Here is a 20,034-nt window from a genome sequence, read left to right on the forward strand (position 1 = left end):
CAGGTAGATAGATGTCTCTGGACTGCAGATCCTACTGCGGTATGGAACCGTAACCTTAAAGCAGCTAGTTACTGCATCATGCTGTTGTGACCAGCTGTCCTAAAACTTTCAAGTAAGTTTTCAAATTAACCTTTCCCAAAGGTAAATCTTGAATATTTTGGAAAAGGCTCTAATTATATCTGATTATAATTTACTCGTGAATTTGTAACTGAATGAGTTACTGTGAAATTCTGTTATATCTGTTGGTAATATTTTAATGCAATTTTATCAAAAGGAATCTACCTTTTTCTTACACATACTTACCATTGTCCCAGAGAGAACTGCAGAGAATGCAGAGAGATAGAGCACCCCCTGCTGGAGGTCTGCTGCTAATGTTGCAGTATTCTGTCACTAACTGGCAGTCAAAGGTTTTAATGTTTCTGGATTTTAAATGTTCAATATTTTATTTCTGAAATACAAATCAAGTGATTATTTGGAGATCTGTTTGCATTCAGAAAATCAAATGGAAAGCAATTCATAATAATTCTGTCATGAATATTTTTAATAGGATACACTTAAGTAAGATTATATCTTTTCCATACATTAAGACTGTAGACCTTATAATTCTAATATTATATTTGTATTTGTTCACACTAGGCTGTGTCAGCACTTCCATAATACTCTCTTAATCCCTTAACATAATTCATGTTGGGACCTAACTGATATCTAGATTGTGGTTTCAAAGTGTCTTATTTTGTCTATTGGTAACAAGTTAGCTAGAATCCATAACATGAATAAGCATGATATTCCTAAAAATATACATGAAGAATCGACTTGATTTCCCCAGTTATATCTTTATTTCAATAATAAGCGAGTGTTTTTTCTTGGTATGGGGACACCATCATTTTGTGCATTTAGTTGTGCAAGTGCAATTGAATTGTTGTGGACATTGGGAACTTCATTGCTTTCTAATACCAACAGGTCATCCCACTAACCAGAGCTATTTGGTGAGTGCTCTACATCTGCATTCAATAAACATACCGCTGCTCCCCGTTTTTATGATATTCAAAATACAGACCAGCCTTCAGATTTCATGAGAAATATAGAGCACAGCATATGTGAATGTGATACACTGTTAGTATCATATCAAGAATTATTGCAAAAACAAGAAGTAAAATATGGTACTGTGGTGGAAGAATATGCATTAATTACATTTTTTGTGGAACCTGAAAACTCCATCAGCAAATCATCATTTTCCAGCAGTCGCTGTATTTATTATAAATACAATTGCCTCTTGACAAGTTGTGCTTTTGTCGATTGCTAGCTGATGTTGCTATTTTTGTGAATTTGACAGGAAAATTAAACTTTGTTTTAAGCCCACACTTCATTAGGTGCTAATATATAAAAAGCAAGGCTTGTTCTGCTGCCTAGACTCACTGTCCATGGTATAGCTGGCCTACACCTTTCCCCAATGTAGGGGGCTAAATAAGCTGTTTTCCCTCTTCCCCTCTCCCTGCCCCTCATCCTATCCCCATAAGGCAAAATTACACATTCAAACATTTTTTATCCTGATAGTTTTATTCATGGAATTGCATCACACAAATATATTTTATGGTTTATGCTGCTATTAATGCTGCATGTGCGTATCCTTTAACCTTTAACTCTATTTATTAATTTCTCACATTTGACTGCTTTTATCCCTCTCCCTCTAGGCTAGGGTATTTTCTCTCTTGGCTTTAAATGTGTTTTTACTATTCACCACAACATTTTTGTTACTGGTTCCACAGTTTATTGTCACTAAGAAGGGCGGTTCCTCCTGAATTCCTGTTTGGACTTAAAAGAGGCCCAAGTTTTGGATCTTCCCCAAAGAAGATGCATGTTCTTTGCATCTACTTTGTTAATTTGCCTCACAATTGTAAAAATATCAGTTAATTAAATTTTATTTTTTTCTGAAGGAAATAGTAATGAGCTAACTGATTAGTAATGCCCTATCAAAACCAAGATAGCCTACTCCTACATTTTAAATCCTGGTTTATTTTAATATATGAAGTAATTTAATATCAAACCTGAAATAGCCTGTGTGGAAATTATTGTAAGATTAGCTTAATATGCATCTGCTGAGTCTATTGATATTCTGAATCTATTATTGAATCTATTGAGATTCATTCCTGTTAGTAGAGCTCTAAGTAAATGAGAAATTATTTGTAAATGGGAATGTTTTGTATGGGATCGACTCCTTTTTTGATAAGGTTTTATTGATATGTTAGGGATGCTTTTCAAAGATGAATGATTTCTTTTTATTTTCCCTTTTAGTCATGTTTCGTCTTTATGACACTGATGGAAATGGGTCGCTAGATAGCTCGGTAAGATCTCTAGAGCCCTGGTGATCGCTAAAATTTTATTCATTGTATTTTGCTATTGATACACAATACAGGCCTACCTGCATGCTTTATTTTCAGAGTAGATTATAACAATAGCAAGTGATTACCATTTTAGGACAAATTTATTTAATTCAGTAGCTGTAGAAGATTTTGAATTCATGTCTCTTGGTCTATAGTCCTGGCCACTGATACTGGTTCGTTAACATAACCACAGTACAATATTGGCATTAATCTACAGTGGTTTGTTGGTGAACTCAGTAAAAACAAGACATTATTGTCATTCAATATGGCCATAGAAAGATGTTGCATTTTCTGACACAAAAATGAACAAAATCTTCTTCCTTGTTTTATCCATTATTATCTAAGTTTTAACAATACATGATTGATTGTTAAAACTTATTTTTAAGGAACAAAAAATGTAGTAGCAACTTACTTAGCAAATCAAAAATTTCAAATTTACTTAATTTCAAAATGAAACTAAATATTTCCATAATCAATGCTTCTACACTATATTGCTCAGCATTAACATAAAAATAATGTGGGGACATTCTGCCCTTCCGGCCAGCTCCTTCCATTTAGAAGACCGCAAGAGCATAAGACATAAGATTTAAGCCATTTGACCATCAGTCTGCTCCGCCATTCCATCATGACTGATGTATTATCCCTCTCAAAACCATTTCCTGCCTTCTTTCAGTAAAATTTGACACCCTGACTAATCAAGAACTTATCACCATCCGCTCTAAATATACTCAGTGACTTGCCTGCACAGCCATCTGTGGTAATGAATTCCGCAGCTTCACCACCCTCTGGCTAAAGAAGTTCCTCCTTATCTCTGTTATAATGATATATGCAAGTAATGCTCTCCACATCCACTCTATCTAGGCCTTTCAATACTCGATAGGTTTCAATGAGATTCCGCCTCATTCTTCCAAACTCCAGTGAGCACAGGCCCAGAGCCATCAAATGCTTCTCATATGTTAACCCTTTTATTCTCGGAATCATTCTCCTGAGCCTCCTCTGGACTCTCTCCAATGCCAGCAAACCTTTTCTGAGATAAGGGTCCCAAATCTGCTCATAATACTCCAGGTGCAGTCTGACCTATGCCTCACAAAGCCTCAGCATTACAAACTTGCTCTTATATCCTACCTCACTCATCATGAACGCTAACATTGCATTTGCCTTCCTTACCACTGACTCAACCCACAAGTTACCCTTTAGGGAATCCTGCACGAGGGTTGCATGACCGTACACTTCCCTACATTATATTCCATCTGCCACTTCTTTGACTTTTCTCTCCACCTGTCTAAGTCCTTCTGTAGATTCCCTCTTTCCTCAACACTACCTGTCCCTCCACCTATCTTTGTATTGTCTGCAAACTTGGCCACAAAGCTATCAATTCCATCCAAATCACTGGCATATAGCATGAAAAGAAGCACTCCCACCATGGCCCCTGTGGAACGCTACTAGTCACTGTCAGTCATCCAGCAAAGGCCCCTTTTTCCCACTCTTTACCTCCTGCCAGTATCCAATCTGAATCTCCATGCTAGTATCTTTCCGGTAATAACATGGGCTCTTATCTGGTTAAGCAGCCTCATGTGCGGCACTTTGTCAAAGACCTTCTGAAAATCCAAGTAAACAACATCCACTGACTTTCCTTTGTTTATACAGACTGTTATTTTCTCAAAGAATTTCAACAGATTTGTCAGGCAAGATTTCCATATAAGGACACCATGCAGACTTCGGGCCGTTTCATCATGTGCCTCCAAGTACCCTGAAATCTCATCCGTAGTAATGGACTCCAACAACTTCCCAACCACTGAAGACAGGATAACTGGTTTATAATTTCCTTTCTTCTGCCTCCCTCTTTTTTTAAAAAGTGGGGGGACATTTGCATTTTTCCAGTCCTCTGGATCCATTCCAGAATCTAGTGATTCTTGAAATTACTAGTACCTTCACTATCTCTTCAACCACGTACCTCTTTCAGAACCCTGGAGTGTAGTCCTTCTGGTTCAGATGACTCACCTACCTTCAAACCTTTCAGCTTCTGAAGCACCTTCTCCTCAATCATCACAACTACACTCACTCTAGAATTGCTGGTATACTGCTAGTGTCCTCCACAGTGAAAACTAATGCAAAATACTTAAGTTTGTCTGTCATTTCTTTGTCACACGTTACTACCTCTCCAGTGGTCTGATAGCTACTCTCAACCCTCTTTTATGCTTTATAAATCTGCACTTTTTTTGGGTATTTTCTTTGATATTATTGGCTAGTTTACCTCCATTTTTAATATGTTATCTCCTTAAGGCTTTTTAGTTGCCTTCTGGTGGTTTTTAAATGCTTCTGAATACTCCACTTCCACAAACTCCTGCTATATTTATGTCCTCTCTTTTCCTTTTATGCTCTCTTTGACTTCCCTTGTCAGCCATGGTTGCCTCATCCATCCTTTAGAAAACAACTTCTTCTCTGGGATGTATTTATCCCAGACTTCTGATTGCCTCAGAAACTCTAGCCATTGCTGTTCTGCCGTTATCCCTGATAGTGTCCCCTTTCAGTCAACGTTGGCCAGCTGTTCTCTCATGCCTCTGCAGTTCCTTTTACTCCATTGTAATACTGATATACCTGACTTTATCTTTACCTCTCAAACTGCAGGATGAATTCTATCATATTATGATCACCGTCTCCTAAGGATTCCTTTACCCTAAGCTCCCTAATCAAATCTGGTTCATTACACAATACCAATCAAGAATAGTTGATTCCCTAGTGGCTTTAACCACAATCTACACAAAAAATTCATCTGTAAGCATTCCACAAATTCTCTCTCTTGGGATATAGCACCATCCTGATTTCCTCAATCTACCTGCATATTGAAATCCCCCATGATGTTTGTAACATTGCCTTTTTTGCATTCCTTTGTTATCTCCCATTGTAATTTGTATCCCACGCCCTGGCTACTGTTCAGAGGCCTCTATATAACTCCATCAGGGTCTCTTTACCCACAAGAATTCTACATCTTCTGATCCTATGTTACCTCTTTCTGAGGATTTTTTTTTACCAATAGAGCCGCCTCACCCACTCTGCCTACATGCCTGTCCTTTTGATACAATGTATATCTTGAATGATAATTTCCCAACTCTGATCTTCTTTCAGCCATGACTCAGTAATGCCTATATCGTCATACCTGCCAATCTCTAATTGTGCTACACGATCACCTACCTTATTCCTTATACTGCGTGACTTCAAAGATAACATCTTCCATCCTGTATTCATCACCATTTTTGATTTTGCCCCTATTGTACGGTTCAACTCATCCCATTGACAGCAGTTTTGCCCTGTCTTCTGCCTGTCCATCCTCACAGTCACGTCGACTTGCAAACCAACTGACCCATCCTCTGCCTAATCACTCTGGTTGCCACCCCTCTGCCAAATTAGTTTAAACCCTCCCCAACAGGTCTAGCAAACCTGCCTGCAAAGATATCGGTCCTTTTCTGATTCAAGTGCAACTTGCCCTTTTTATACATGTCATACCTTCACCAGAAGAGATCCTAATGATCCTGAAACCTGAAACCCTCCCCCTTGCACCAATTCCTCAGCTACACATTCATCTGCCAAAACATCCTTTTCTTACTCTCACTGATGCGTGGCACAGGCAGCAATCTAAGGAAGTCCTGCTTTTCAACTTTCTACCTAATTCCTTATATTCTTTCTTCAGGACGTCCTCTTTTTTCCTACCCACATTGTTGGTACTAATATACATCACAACCTCTGGCTGCTCATTCTCCTCTTTTAGAACGCTGCGGACTCAATCTGAGGTCTCCCTGACCCCGGCACCTGGGAAATAAAATACCATTGGGGTGTCTCTTTCACATCCAGATAATCTCCTGTCTGCTTCTCTAACTATAGAACCCCTTATCAATACTGCATTCCTTTTCTGAGCCAGAAAGCCAGACTCAGTGCCAGAGACTCAGTCGCTGCCACTTCCCCTGGTTGGTCAGTATCCAGAGCAGTATCCTTATTATTGAGGAGTAATCTGCACGAGCTGCCTGCAAGGCCCCCTTTCCCTCTGCTGACAGTCAGCCAAGTACCTTCTTTCTGCAAACTAGGAGTGACTATGCAAACACAAAGAAATCTGCAGATGCAAGAAATTCAAGCAACACACACAAAATGCTGGTGGAACACAGCAGGCCAGGCAGCATCTATAGGAAGAAGCACTGTTGACATCTCGGGCCGAGACCCTTCATCAGGACTAACTGAAAGAAAAGATAGTAAGAGATTTGAAGGTAGGAGGGGGAGGGGGAAGTGCGAAATGATAGGAGAGGACCGGAGGGGGAGGGGTGAAGCTAAGAGCTGGAAAGGTGATTGGCAAAAGGGATACAGAGCTGGAGAAGGGAAATGATCATGGGACGGGAGGCCTAGGGAGAAAGAAAGGGGGAGGGGAGCACCAGAGGGAGATGGAGAACAGGCAAGGAGTGATTGTGAGAGGGGCAGAGAGAGAAAAAACAAGGAGGGGGGAATAAATAAATAAATAAGGGATGGGGTAAGAAGGGAAGGAGGAGCATTAATGGAAGTTAGAGAAATCGATGTTCATGTCATCAGGTTGGAGGCTACCCAGACGGAATATAAGGTGTTGTTCCTCCAACCTGAGTGTGGCTTCATCTTGACAGTAGAGGAGGCCATGGATAGACATATCAGAATGGAAATGGGACGTGGAATTAAAATGTGTGGCCACTGGGAGATCCTGCTTTCTCTGGCGGACAGAGCGTAGGTGTTCAGCGAAACGGTCTCCCAGTCTGCGTCAGGTCTCACCAATATATAAAAGGCCACACCGGGAGCACCGGACACAGTATACCACACCAGCCGACTCACAGGTGAAGTGTCGCCTCACCTGGAAGGACTATCTGGGGCCCTGAATGGTGGTGAGGGAGGAAGTGTAAGGGCAGGTGTAGCACTTGTTCCACTTACAAGGATAAGTGCCAGGAGGGAGATCGGTGGGAAGGGATGGGGGGGTGGGGGGGACGAGTGGACAAGGGAGTCATGTAGGGAGCGATCCCTGTGGAAAGCAGAAAGGGGGGAGGAGGGAAAGATGTGCTTGGTAGTGGGATCCCGTTGGAGGTGGCGGAAATTATGGGGAATTATATATTGGACCCGGAGGCAGGTGGGGTGGTAGGTGAGGACAAGGGGAACCCTATCCCGAGTAGGGTGGCGGGCGGTTGGGGTGAGAGCAGATGTGCGTGAAATGGGAGAGACTGGGAGACCGTTTCACTGAACACCTACGCTCTGTCCGCCAGATAAAGCAGGATATCCCAGTGGCCACACATTTTAATTCCACGTCCCATTTCCATTCTGATATGTCTATCCATGGCCTCCTCTACTGTCAAGATGAAGCCACACTCAGGTTGGAGGAACAACACCTTATATTCCGTCTGGGTAGCCTCCAACCTGATGACATGAACATCGATTTCTCTAACTTCCATTAATGCTCCTCCTTCCCTTCTTACCCCATCCCTTATTTATTTATTTATTCCCCCCTCCTTGTTTTTTCTCTCTCTGCCCCTCTCACAATCACTCCTTGCCTGTTCTCCATCTCCCTCTGGTGCTCCCCTCCCCCTTTCTTTCTCCCTAGGCCTCCCGTCCCATGATCATTTCCCTTCTCCAGCTCTGTATCCCTTTTGCCAATTACCTTTCCAGCTCTTAGCTTCACCCCTCCCCCTCCTGTCTTCTCCTATCATTTTGGATTTCCCTCTCCCCCTCCTACTTTCAAATCTCCTACTATCTTTCCTTTCAGTTAGTCCTGACGAAGGGTCTCGACCCAAAACACCAACTGTATTTCTTCCTATAGATGCTGCCTGGCCTGCTGCGTTCCACCAGCATTTTAGTAGAGGCTACCTCCCTGTAGCTGCTATCCAACACTTGGTCATTCTCTTGAAAGACACAAAGGTCAGCTCCAGAGATGCAGTTCCAGAAACTTAGCACAGTCTTTAAGGTACTGCAACTCAATGCCCTTCATGCCGATGTAATTATCTCACTCAAAGAACATACCACTATTAACCAATTCTCAGTGCAGTAGCTAAGCACTAATAAACAAAGGAAGAGAAAAAAAACTTACAAGAAACTTACTTGGAACCTCTGCCTGTGCTTGCCCAAGCCTGTTGCTGTTGAAGCCTGTTGAGCCAAAGCCTCCCGCTCCAACAGTGGCCGCTGCGCTTACACCTCCCTTCTTTTTATTGGCTCAAGTAAAACAACAATCCAATGAGGCTTGTGCTTTTCAAATAGCTCCCACACTGCAATGATGTTTCTCTTTCATTCAGTATTTCAAATTATGACTCACTCTCGACAAGACTTGATCTTTTCAAATGGTCCCACTCAGCCACATGTCTGTCTCTCTCACTCACCACTTCAGATTCAACAAAATCATAGTTGATTACCCAAACGCCGGACTCTGATCCTGTTCCCTTCAATATCTCTTAGTCTCTTTTGCCATTAACACTTTGAATAAGTATAATAATTTGATCTTGTCTGTTTTCTGTGGTGTAGAACTCCACAGGTTCTTCAGTTTTTGAATGAAGACATTTTTTCACATCATGTCCCAAATGATCTGGACTGTATTCTTAGGCTCCTTTGCATATGCTCCACCCCGCCCACCTAGCCTGGACTCCTTTCATCAGGAACATCATGCATCCAATCTGCTCATTAATTGCAATTTAATGAGCTTCACTAAGGATCCCTCTCATTCTTCTCAACACTTCAGAATCAGCAACAGGCTCATTATCACTGACGTATGTCAGGAGATGTGTTGTTTTGTGGCAGCAGTGCAGCGTGCAATACATAGAAAACTCCAATTTACAATAAGACCTATATGAAAGACCTATACTCCAATGTTTATTCACTTGTCGGTATGTCCATTCAGGGTATCTACCTGTTGAACCTTCGTTTCTCACCTTCCAGGCAGAAAATAGCAACTGTATGGAATGGAAGCATACCAAACAGCTGAGAAGGAAGTCCATTACACATAATCAGATAGTCTGCGCAACCTTTGCCGTAGCTTCTTTTCCAAATAATTTTTTGTTAACCATAATGCATTGTGACCTTGACATATAAGCATCCTGAGTCATTAACCATCAAAAGCCTCTTCATCTTTAGTTGGTCATTTCTGTTCTTTGCTGGTCACTAGCAACAAGTTGTTGTTTTGTCACCATTTTTGGCATAAAACTCCAAGGCAGAGTATAAAGTAAATGGCAGGATACTTGGTAGTGTGGAGGAGCAGAGGGATCTGGGGGTACACGTCCACAGATCCCTGAAAGTTGCCTCACAGGTAGATAGGGTAGTTAAGAAAGCTTATGGGGTGTTAGCTTTCATAAGTCAAGGGATAGAGTTTAAGAGATGCGATGTAATGATGCAGCTCTATAAAACTCTAGTTAGGCCACATTTGGAGTACTGTGTCCAGTTCTGGTCGCTTCAGTATAGGAAGGATGTGGAAGTATTGGAAAGGGTACAGAGGAGATTTACCAGGATACTGCCTGGTTTAGAGAGTATGGATTATGATCAGAGATTAAGGGAGCTAGGGCTTTACTCTTTGGAGAGAAGGATGATGAGAGGAGACATCATAGAGGTGTACAAGATATTAAGAGGAATAGACAGAGTGGACAGCCAGCACCTCTTCCCCAGGGCACCACTGCTCAGTACAAGAGGACATGGCTTTAAGGTAAGGGGAGGGAAGTTCAAGGGGGATATTAGAGGAAGGTTTTTCAGTCAGAGAGTGGTTGGTGCGTGGAATGCACTGCCTGAGTCAGTGGTGGAGGTAGATACACTAGTGAAGTTCAAGAGACTACTAGACAGGTATATGGAGGAATTTAAGGTGGGGGGGGGGTTATATGGGAGGGAGGGTTTGAGGGTCGGCACAACATTGTGGGCTGAAGGGCCTGTACTGTGCTGTACTGTTCTATATGTAAAATTCTTGGTGAAAACTTGTTATTACCCTGATCTTCTAATCTAAAATAATTTGATAAAGAGAAAAAAAGCATTGGGGGAAATATGTACTTTTTTCATATTTCAGGTAAAATACACAGGTAAAGACGACTGGCGTATAATTTTCTGCTGGTTTAAGTGTATATGGTAGTGTAGTGGTGAAGTTATAGGATTTGTATCCAGAGGCTTGGACACTTGATTCACAGTAATGAGTTAGAGTACTGGAATGACAGCTTGGGAATTTAAATGTAAGTAATCACATAGTTTCTGGAATTAGAACAAGGTAGCATCAGCAATATTAATTTCCATGAAATCATGAATTGTATAAAATTCTCCAGGGAAGTAAATCTGGTGTTTTCAGTCTCTTTGAGGACATATGACTTCACTTCAGTGTAGTTGATACTTAAATCCTTCTGGAGTTCATGGACAATTATGGACAGACAACAAATTTTGGTATTGTTAGTCACATCTACGTCCCACAGTCACTTAAATTTAGAACAATACAGGTCTGCATATATGCACAACAATAAATTGGTAGCTGCAGTTTGGATGAGTATTTCTGCAGAAATCTTAGACTAACTATTGCCTAAAACTTGTGGTCTTTATGTAAAGTCTTGGGAGAGTTATTGTGACTTTTAAATGAGATATTATCAAAGTAACATTGCATATCTGTGCTGTTATTTAAGGAAGAGAAGGGAATTCTCCCAGCAGGCAGTATTGATGCAGATTTACTGATCATCAGTCATATGTATTGTGGCACACTTTAGATGATATGTAGGTTTTTTATCAATATGTTTCAAATACTTTAAAAACTTTTGAAATCCATACATCCACGTGCATTTTATTGCACACGCCATGTGCTTACATAATCACTTATGTTTGGCATCCTTCTAGTCAATCATCCCTGCCTACCACTTCTCATTATTTTCAGATATCTATGTTGTGTTTTGTTCTCTGTCACCCCAAAGCAATTCTTTTTATCTATGTTGTAAAGTTTACTCTTTCAAGGTACTTTGATTATTATCCATCAGTTTTCCATTTTGTAGCTCTTCAATATGTTCAAAAGCATAACCTTCTATTGTGCAAATTGACAGCGATGTGTGCCCCAAAGCCATGAAGATATTGCAAGACAGCTGCTTTGGTTAGGGTAGGGATCACAGCAGACTACTGGAAATATTTGTTTCAGTTCTATTTCCCTTCAGTATTTCCCCAATCTTATTTACCTCCCTTAACTTTCTTAGTTGTTCACAGATTCTTGAAATAGAGTCTCGATTTCTTGATTATGAATTACTTTCTTAATTGTATGACATTCTACTTTTAAACTATTTTCTGAAGTACATTTTATCCAGACCCACCTCTTTTTGTAATTGCTTTAATATTAGTTCTAGATTAAAGGTTCTCATCCTCAAATGGAATGCCATTGCTATGACCACTCTTTCCAAGAAAATCCTTTGATGTGAAACAAATAACCAAATTTTGCCTCATTGTGGGTGATAGAAAGAGCTTGTATTGGATTCCCCTGAAAATGTGTTACATTGCATTGGCATCTATCACGAGACAGAGGACCAGTGACCAAATTCCTCGGCATATATTGATTGAAAGGACGTCCATTCTGAATCTTCAGATAATTCAAGGCCATACATTAGTAGGTTTTTGTTATTCAGCATGCAGCAATGGCACTTTTCACACTTGACTGCTCAGCTGATAATCTCAAAATCTGAATGGACACTCTTTCGAAACTTGAGCCTATCATTTTCAGACTTAGAAAGTTGCATTGCAGCAAATACAATGAGGCTCAGCCACCACCTCAGTTATGGGATGGGAAAGGGTGCATTTTGGGGAAGAAGCAAAGTTCAAAAATGATCAAATACTGCTTACTGAGGGAAATGTGTGAGAGGGAAGCCAAATTAGAAAAAATCCAGAGTTATGTGGAACTTTAGTGAAACCCTGCCCTAGGAGAGAACCCAGGAGAAAGAGAAAATTTTACAGAAGCTGGAAACCTGAAGTAAAACAGAGAATGCTGGAAATGTACCAGGTTGGACAGCATAGAAAGAGAAGCAGTTAATGTTCCACCATGGCATTTATTAGAGTATGTACACGTCGTGTTCTCCCTGTTCAAGATGAGCTGTCCTTCTACACACATCGTCTTGTTCTTGCTGATCCAAAACTGTTCATGAAAAGGAGAAATGAATAAGAAATAATTTCCCTTGTTGACAATCGTTGTTATGATTGCTTATTGGGAGGGAGGAGCACTGGGGGGAAAGGTCAGTAGTGGCTAGTGCTGGTTGGTTGATGCTTTGTTCAAGGTCTCTAAATTAAGTGTCACTTTGTGTGTTCCAGCAGATGGAGCCATTATCAACATTTGCTGTCGATAGTCCTCTAAAATTTGGCTCACCAAATCACCTGCATATTGCCAACTGGTTTTCAAATTAGCCCTGATGTGCATTTTTTTTTCCCACACACGGGCAATCAAACTAAAGGTCACATTTTATTAAGGCTAGCTACCCCAGCTGCTGCTGTGTGTGCACCAGAGCAATGCAGATGCATTTCCTCTTTTGCCAAGCTTCCAGTATTTGGACTGACATTTCAGAAGTTTCCTTTTGTTCTGTGGTACAAGCAGTATGGCACCCCTGGGTGGACAGTTTGCATGACAATGGAGTGAGAGTTTAGGACAGCTTTAGCAAGACAATAGTTTCAAACAGTCAAATACATTTTTATGTAGCTCAGTGTTATGTGCATGACTATCCAGATAAAAGATTTTAGTTTTAAAGAAAGGGTCTGGAGCTGATGACAATGCATGGTTGGTATTTATATTATTTTAAACATGTTTAATGCCCTTTATGTCATAGTGGTTTGAAGAAATACAAGGCAGAAGAACATTCCAATATTAATATTAATACAATTTTTGTCTGAAGTATATTAGAAAAGGTAAACAATTGTGTTAATAGAAATGTTGCTCAAAATCTTATTGCATGGGAGGAAAAAAATAAAAATGTTCTTTGTTCAATAGGAACTTGACCAGATCATCAATCAAATGATGCACGTTGCAGAGTATCTACAATGGGATGTGACAGAGCTCAAAACTGTATGTAACTTCCATTATCACTCACTTGGTGGTGCTATAAGAACACTGGGTGGCTGGGATTGGGAATGTTAAAATCTTTGTTTGATGATCAATATTTAATGATCAAAGGGTTTCATTTCAGGAAGGTCTCTATGGTTGTGCATTTATTTTTTTTTAATATAGCTCTGTTTGTTTTCCTGGGAAATGTTCCTGGACATTGAAGTCTAATGAAGATAAAGTGTGAGTATGTACAGAAAATTCACAGACACCTTTGTGACACCAGGGACATGCAGTACACGTGGCAGGGTATACAAACCACAACCGATTACAAGTCAACCCTGTGCGTCAACCACAGTGATGCCTCCCTTTTGGATAGGCTAAATGCTTTCTATGAACGACTTGGATAAAGTGACATTGAAGAAAGCCCCCTCTCTTCCCGAGGAACAGGTTCCCTGTCTGGTCGCAGCTGAGGTGAAGAAGACCTTAGCAAGGGTATACACATGAGAAGCTGCAGGGCCAGACTACATTCTTGGTCAGATACTCAGGGAATCTACAGCCCAGCTAACAGAGGTGTTACCTGACATCTTTAATATCTCTCTGAAATAGACCACTGTCCCTGCAGACTTCAAGGCAGCCATCATCTTTCCAGTGCCCAAGAGAGCAACGGTAACTGACCTAAATAATTACCACCCTGTGGCACTGACTCCAACAAACGTGAAGTGCTTTGAGCAGCTGGTAATAGATCATACAAAATCCTACCTCCAGCTACATTAGACCCATCCCAGTCCGCCTACCACTCAAACTAGTGCAGTGATGATGCCATAGCCTCTGCCCTCCACTCTGTCCTGTTCCACCAAGTAAATGATGCCTCATATACCAGGATGTTGTTCATCGACTTCAGCTCAGTATTTTACATAATCATCCCTCAGAGGCTGGCAAGTAAGCTGTCCTCATTGGGACTCAACACCCCTCCCTATAACTGGATCTTGGACTTCTGATAGAAATACCCCAGTCAGTCTGATTTGGCAGCTCCATCACGCTGAGCATTGGAGCCCACCAGGGTCTGTGATCTATCCGTTGCTGCTCACGCTGTCGACTCACAGCTGCATTGCCAGATTCAACTCAATCTGTATCATCAAGTTTACTGATGATACAGCAGTTGCTGGCCTCATTAGCAAAACGATGGTTCGGCATACAGAGAGGCCTGTCAAATGGTGTGAGAACAACAACTCAAGTCTCAACGTGAATAAGACAAAAGAGATGATTGTGGACTTCAGGAAGGCACAGGTTAAACACTCTCCAGTGCACATCGATGGCTCTGCCATGGAGAGAATGAAGAGCATGAAGTTCCTTGGTGTGCAGATATCAGACGATCTAATCTGGATTTACAACACCTTCTCACTAGTCAAGATGATACAGCAACATCCACACTTTCTGAGGGGATTGTGGAGTGCAAGGCTCCCTGCCCTACTCTAACAACTTTCCCCAGGCGCACCATTGAGAGTGTCCTGTCTGGCTGCGTCATTGTGTGGCCCGGAAGCTGCAAAGCATCAGATTGCGAGTCCCTACAGAGGACAGTAAGAACTGCCAAGAGGATTATCGGGGTCTCCCTCCCCACTATTTCTGATATTTATTGGGTGCGTTGTAGATGCAGGCTCAACGCACGGTTGAGGATCCTACTACCCATCCCAAATCTCTTTGACCCACCACCATCAGGAGAGAGGTACAACAGCATCAGGACTATGACTGCCAGACTGAGTAACAGATTCTTCCCCCGGGCTGTGAGACTGATGACTACCGAGAGCTGTTTACTGTTTTCTGTTTACCTGTGCTGTGCTTTACTACATGCATTTTGAATTATATTTTATTAATTTATAGCACAATATGTTGGTTTATGTGCTGTTTTTGATATATGTTGTGTGGGTGCACTAATGTCCGGAGGAACAGTGATTCGTTTTTGTTTGGTTGTATATATATATAACTATAAACTTGAACTTGAATGCTAATATTAAATAATGAGTGCACAGGCATGGAGCTGTATTGAAAATAATCAGTCACTTGCTGAGCAAGCTTGGCCCAGGGTAATTCAATTGTCCCTAAAGAATAATTATTGACACATTGATACTTGATGAGTTAGACATTTCAGTTTTCTATTGGTAGAAATACAGGTTTTCATCAGAAAAAGTGAGGGGATATGTTTAGTAACACAACATACTATATTCTAGAAATAGAATTTTACAGTAATTTTGTAATAAATCTTATTGATGCCATGGCTCTTAATCAAATGCAGTGACACGTCAAGGTTTTGATGCACGATTGCTGTGTGCAATCACAAAAGCAGCTCTCAGCTGAATGAACTCTTTGACCTATTTCCCCCTTTCAAAAGCACAACCCACCTGTCATTACACCTCTCTCAGCTCTCCAGGTGTCCTGGACTAAAAATGCAGATAAAATAGATTAGGAAAAAAATAATTAAATAATTTAAAGAAAAAATAATCTCGGTTCATTAGTTGCAAACAATTCATTTGCTCAGTTTACAGCAGCCATCTGATATCCAGTTAATTTGGTCTAAACTACTCTCAGTCATCTATAATTCTCTATGTAATTAGTTGAAGTATAAATAATTCTGCAAGTACATGGACATGACTTTCTGTTCAGATGCTGTTCCACTGTGCAATAGATCCATTGCAAAATTAGCAGCAATGATGGAATACTGCAAACCCGGTACACTGGTTCATTGGTGTGACCAACAGTGGGGGAACTGCGTTGCCTCAGTTAAGGTGAAGACTTGGCTTTGGCTGAGGCTGCGAGGTTGCCTGTGGCAGTCACCCGGAGAGGTCATGCTGAGGCAGTGCTGCTCTCGAGTATTCACTTGGCAATGCCCTCTGATGTTCACAAGCTAGACCAGGACAACACCATCAATTTACTAATACCACACAGGGATTTGGGCTATATTATTTCATTCTTGTGACTGTACTTTTTTTTCTATGTAATCATAACCTTACCATAATCATACTCTTTGCTATGTGCTGTGCACTGCTGGTAATGTGTGTTTGCATCTTGGACCCGGAGGAACGCTGTTTCATTTGGCTACATTCATGTATGATTGAATGATAAGTAAACTTGCATTTGAACTTGAACTTGATGTCTTCAGATCATTTCATGGCAATGCACTATGGACAAATTGGGGATCGATCAGTGATGTCAGCAAGCAATGTTGGTTTAACAACAGGGTACTATAACTTTGCTTTACCTTTTTGTCACCTTTTTCAACTTTGATTCCTTTTTCTGCTATGTTCGAACAAAAACGATCACTGGCCAGTTGACTCCAAGATCTCATTAATTTTACTATAGAACTAGGTGAAATATCCAAGCACGTTCTGAGCTGAATAATTTTCAGATTAACTTTCAATTTGCATCCTATTCTCCCAAAAGGAAACTACTTTTGATTATTACTTGAATGGGGTTGATTTATTTCACTGCAAGAGAAATTATGACTTTTATAGAAGTATGCTTTTATTCCATTAAACATTCAATGTGTGCAAACATGTATGTATGCAGTAGAAAGCAATTCTTTAACTTATGTTTGTGAATCAAATTAGGGAAAAATTATTTAGAAGTGAAATATTTTTGAACCAGCATTTACATTTTTGTTCAGCAAAAGATTTAGTTCCAGGACAGTTTAGCAGATGGGGTTTAGTATCTCCAGAAAACAAAATATTCTTCTCTTGAGCATTTATATAAAATCTAAAAACCTAGTATTTTACTTAATGGTGAATTTCACTGGTGTCATTTTTGGATTTGTTCTGCTCTAGTATAAGAATTTGGTTTAATTTGATAACCTGATTCATCTTAATATGCTACTACTGATTTCTATGTAACTGACCAGTTTAAGAGCTAAGAATGACTAGAATCCATTTGTATCATGGTTTAGATTTAAACTCACTATAGAATTCATTAAAAAATCTTCAATTCTTAAAAATACATAAGGATTTGAAAATAAAATTAAATTCTGAAATTATGCCAATAGCATTCCTAAAATAACATTGGTATGCAGCAGCAACATGAGGAAAATTATCTGCATCTCTTCCTCTGTTCAAAGAGAAATGACTCTCAGTATATTGGCTGACATGTCAAGCAATTTATGAAGCAGGATGTTTATCAATAAATCTGCCACTTTGCTATTTTGTTATTTATTTTCTAATTATTTAAACATATTTCAACAGTCTCTGATTCTCAAAGAAGCAGTAAAAATTCCTCTGCCAGAACTGCAAATCAAAGGGCCACAAAGGGTGAACTTGGGAGAATTTGCAAAATGAGATCTATATGTTAATTGTGGCTGTTTCATGTTGTTGAATGGCCTAAGTAATGTAAAGTTAAGCTTAATATTACCTGTCAAAAAATACAGAGTTAATGTGATGGCTGTCAGTGTTGTCTGGAGCTGGGTTGGGAGTGGTTTGTGGAAAGTAAGTAGATTTTATGTGATCAATACACACATAATGCTGGAGTAACTCAGCAGGCAAGGATATGTGGAAAAGAGCAAAAAGTCGATGTTTTGGGCTGAGCCCAGATGAAGGGTCTCGGCCCGAAATGTCGATTGGTAACTCTTTTACATAGATGCTACCTGGCCTGCTGGGTTCCTCTTGCATTTTGTGTGTGTTGCTTGGGTTTCCCGCACCTGCAGATTTTCTCTTGTTTGAGATTTTATGTGATAATCTCTTGATGTCTCATTTTGTGTCTATCATCCTTTTCACCATCTATTGTAAGATATTTAGTAATGATAACAGTGCAATTCATGAACATTTTGTATAATCTATTACTTGCTTCATAGCTAAGTTGATTAAGCTTTTAGTTTTGATAACTAATTGTCATTTACACATTTTTGAAGCACCATATAATCTGTGAATAATCTTAAAATATTTCATGTCAGAGCTATAAACCCACATGCAAAATGATTTACTCTAAAGAGTCAAATATTGAAGCAGAATAATGGCACTATTTCTATATCTGGAATAGCAGCACTTAAAAATCAGTAGTTAAACACAGTTATGTAAGAAAAGAAGATTGAACAAATTCATCTGTTCTGTGCTTCTTAATCTACTCCTCTCCACTCATGTAGATTCTTTATGAACTCATCCCAACCTCAGGGAAGACAAGATTTCAATTATTTATTTACATAGGATTTGCAAATCATTGTTTTATACATTTTAGGATTTTAATTTCAATATTGAAGGGGAAAATCTCTCTCAGTAATCTGGATAGATGTTCCCAAGATGCTCAGCAGAGGTGATTCTAAATAAATCTGTGAAGTAGTTTGCCACAGAACGGTGCAGTATAACAGAATAAATCCTCGATTTACACTTGTTTAAATCAGAATCTGAATTAATATGTTGCGGTATTTGTTGTCTTTGCAGCAGCAGTACAATGCAATGCATAATAAGAGAGAGAAAAAATGTGAAATAGAGTAAGAATATATATTAAATAGTTAAATAAGTGATGCAAAAATAACAAATAAAAAAAGTAGTGAAGTAGTGTTCATGGGTTCAATGACCATTCAGAAAACAGATGGCAGAGGGGAAGAAGCTGTTCCTGAATCATTGAGTGTGTGCCTTCAGGCTTCTGTACCTCCATCCTGATGGTAGCAATGAGAACAGGGCAAGTGCTGGGTGATGGGGGTTGTTAATGATGGATGCTGCCTCTCTGAGGCATTGCTCCTAGAAGGTGCCCTGGATACTATGGAGACTAATTGCAGTGATGGAGCTGACCAGGTTTACAACTCTCTGCACCTTGTTTTGATCCTGTACAGTAGCCCCCCACCTCCCAGATGGTGATGCAGCCAGACAGAATGTTCCCCACAGTACATCTGTAGAAATCTGTGAGTGTCTGTGGTGAGATACCAAATCTCCTCAGTCCCAATGAAATAAAGCCGCTGGTGTGCCTTCTTTGTAGCTGCATCAATATGCTGGGCCCAGGACAGATCCTCAGAGATGTTGATACCCAGGAACTTGAAATTGCTCATCCTTTCCACTGTATGAGGATGAGTGTTGGCCTTACCCTTTCTGAAGTCCACAATCTGTTCTTTGGTCTTACTGACATTGAGTGTAAAGTTGTTGCTGCAATACAACTCAACTAGCTGAACTAGATGAAGGGTCTACTGGGGCAATAGCAGAAGTTAACACTGAAATTGGCAAGTCTTGCTGAGAGATCAATCAGAAAAACACGGAATTCTGGGATTTGTTAATAGAGAAATAGATCACAAAAGCAGGGTGCCTATAAAAATAGAAAGTGCTGAAAACACTCAGCAGGTCAGGCAGCATCTGTGCAAAGTGAAATAGTTATCATTTTAGGTCTGACTCCTTCATCAGATATGAAATGTTAAATCATTCATGCTGCTTAAGTTGCAAAGGTTTTCCAGTACTTTCTTTTTTTTAAATTTCAGATTCCCAGCATCTTCAGATTCTTGATTTTCAGCAGGGAGGGCATGTTGGGTCTTTGTAAAATTTTGGGCTACAATTACTGTACAATTCTGTCCATCACTATGGAGAATGTAAAGGCTCCAGAGAGGAGAAGTAAGAGGAATGACATATTTATACTAGAGAAACTTGAGTTGTCCCACTTGGACTAAAGGTGTTTAAGAATACGTTTACT

At 40.1% G+C, this 20,034-nt stretch overlaps 1 protein-coding gene across 2 annotated transcripts in view; it reads left to right on the forward strand.

Moving 5' to 3' along the window:
• The window catches only part of dgkb (diacylglycerol kinase, beta), a 768,700-nt gene that overhangs the window by 232,681 nt on the left and 515,985 nt on the right, over positions 1-20,034 (forward strand). For both annotated transcript variants that reach the window (XM_073054135.1, XM_073054136.1), the window contains exons 7-8: positions 2,293-2,342; positions 13,333-13,407. In XM_073054135.1, the coding sequence (XP_072910236.1) occupies positions 2,293-2,342; positions 13,333-13,407 (125 nt within the window). The remainder of the gene's footprint in view (positions 1-2,292; positions 2,343-13,332; positions 13,408-20,034) is intronic.

The sequence above is a fragment of the Hemitrygon akajei genome, chromosome 8 (assembly GCF_048418815.1).
Source record: "Hemitrygon akajei chromosome 8, sHemAka1.3, whole genome shotgun sequence".
In the NCBI taxonomy this organism is placed as follows: Eukaryota; Metazoa; Chordata; class Chondrichthyes; order Myliobatiformes; family Dasyatidae; genus Hemitrygon; species Hemitrygon akajei.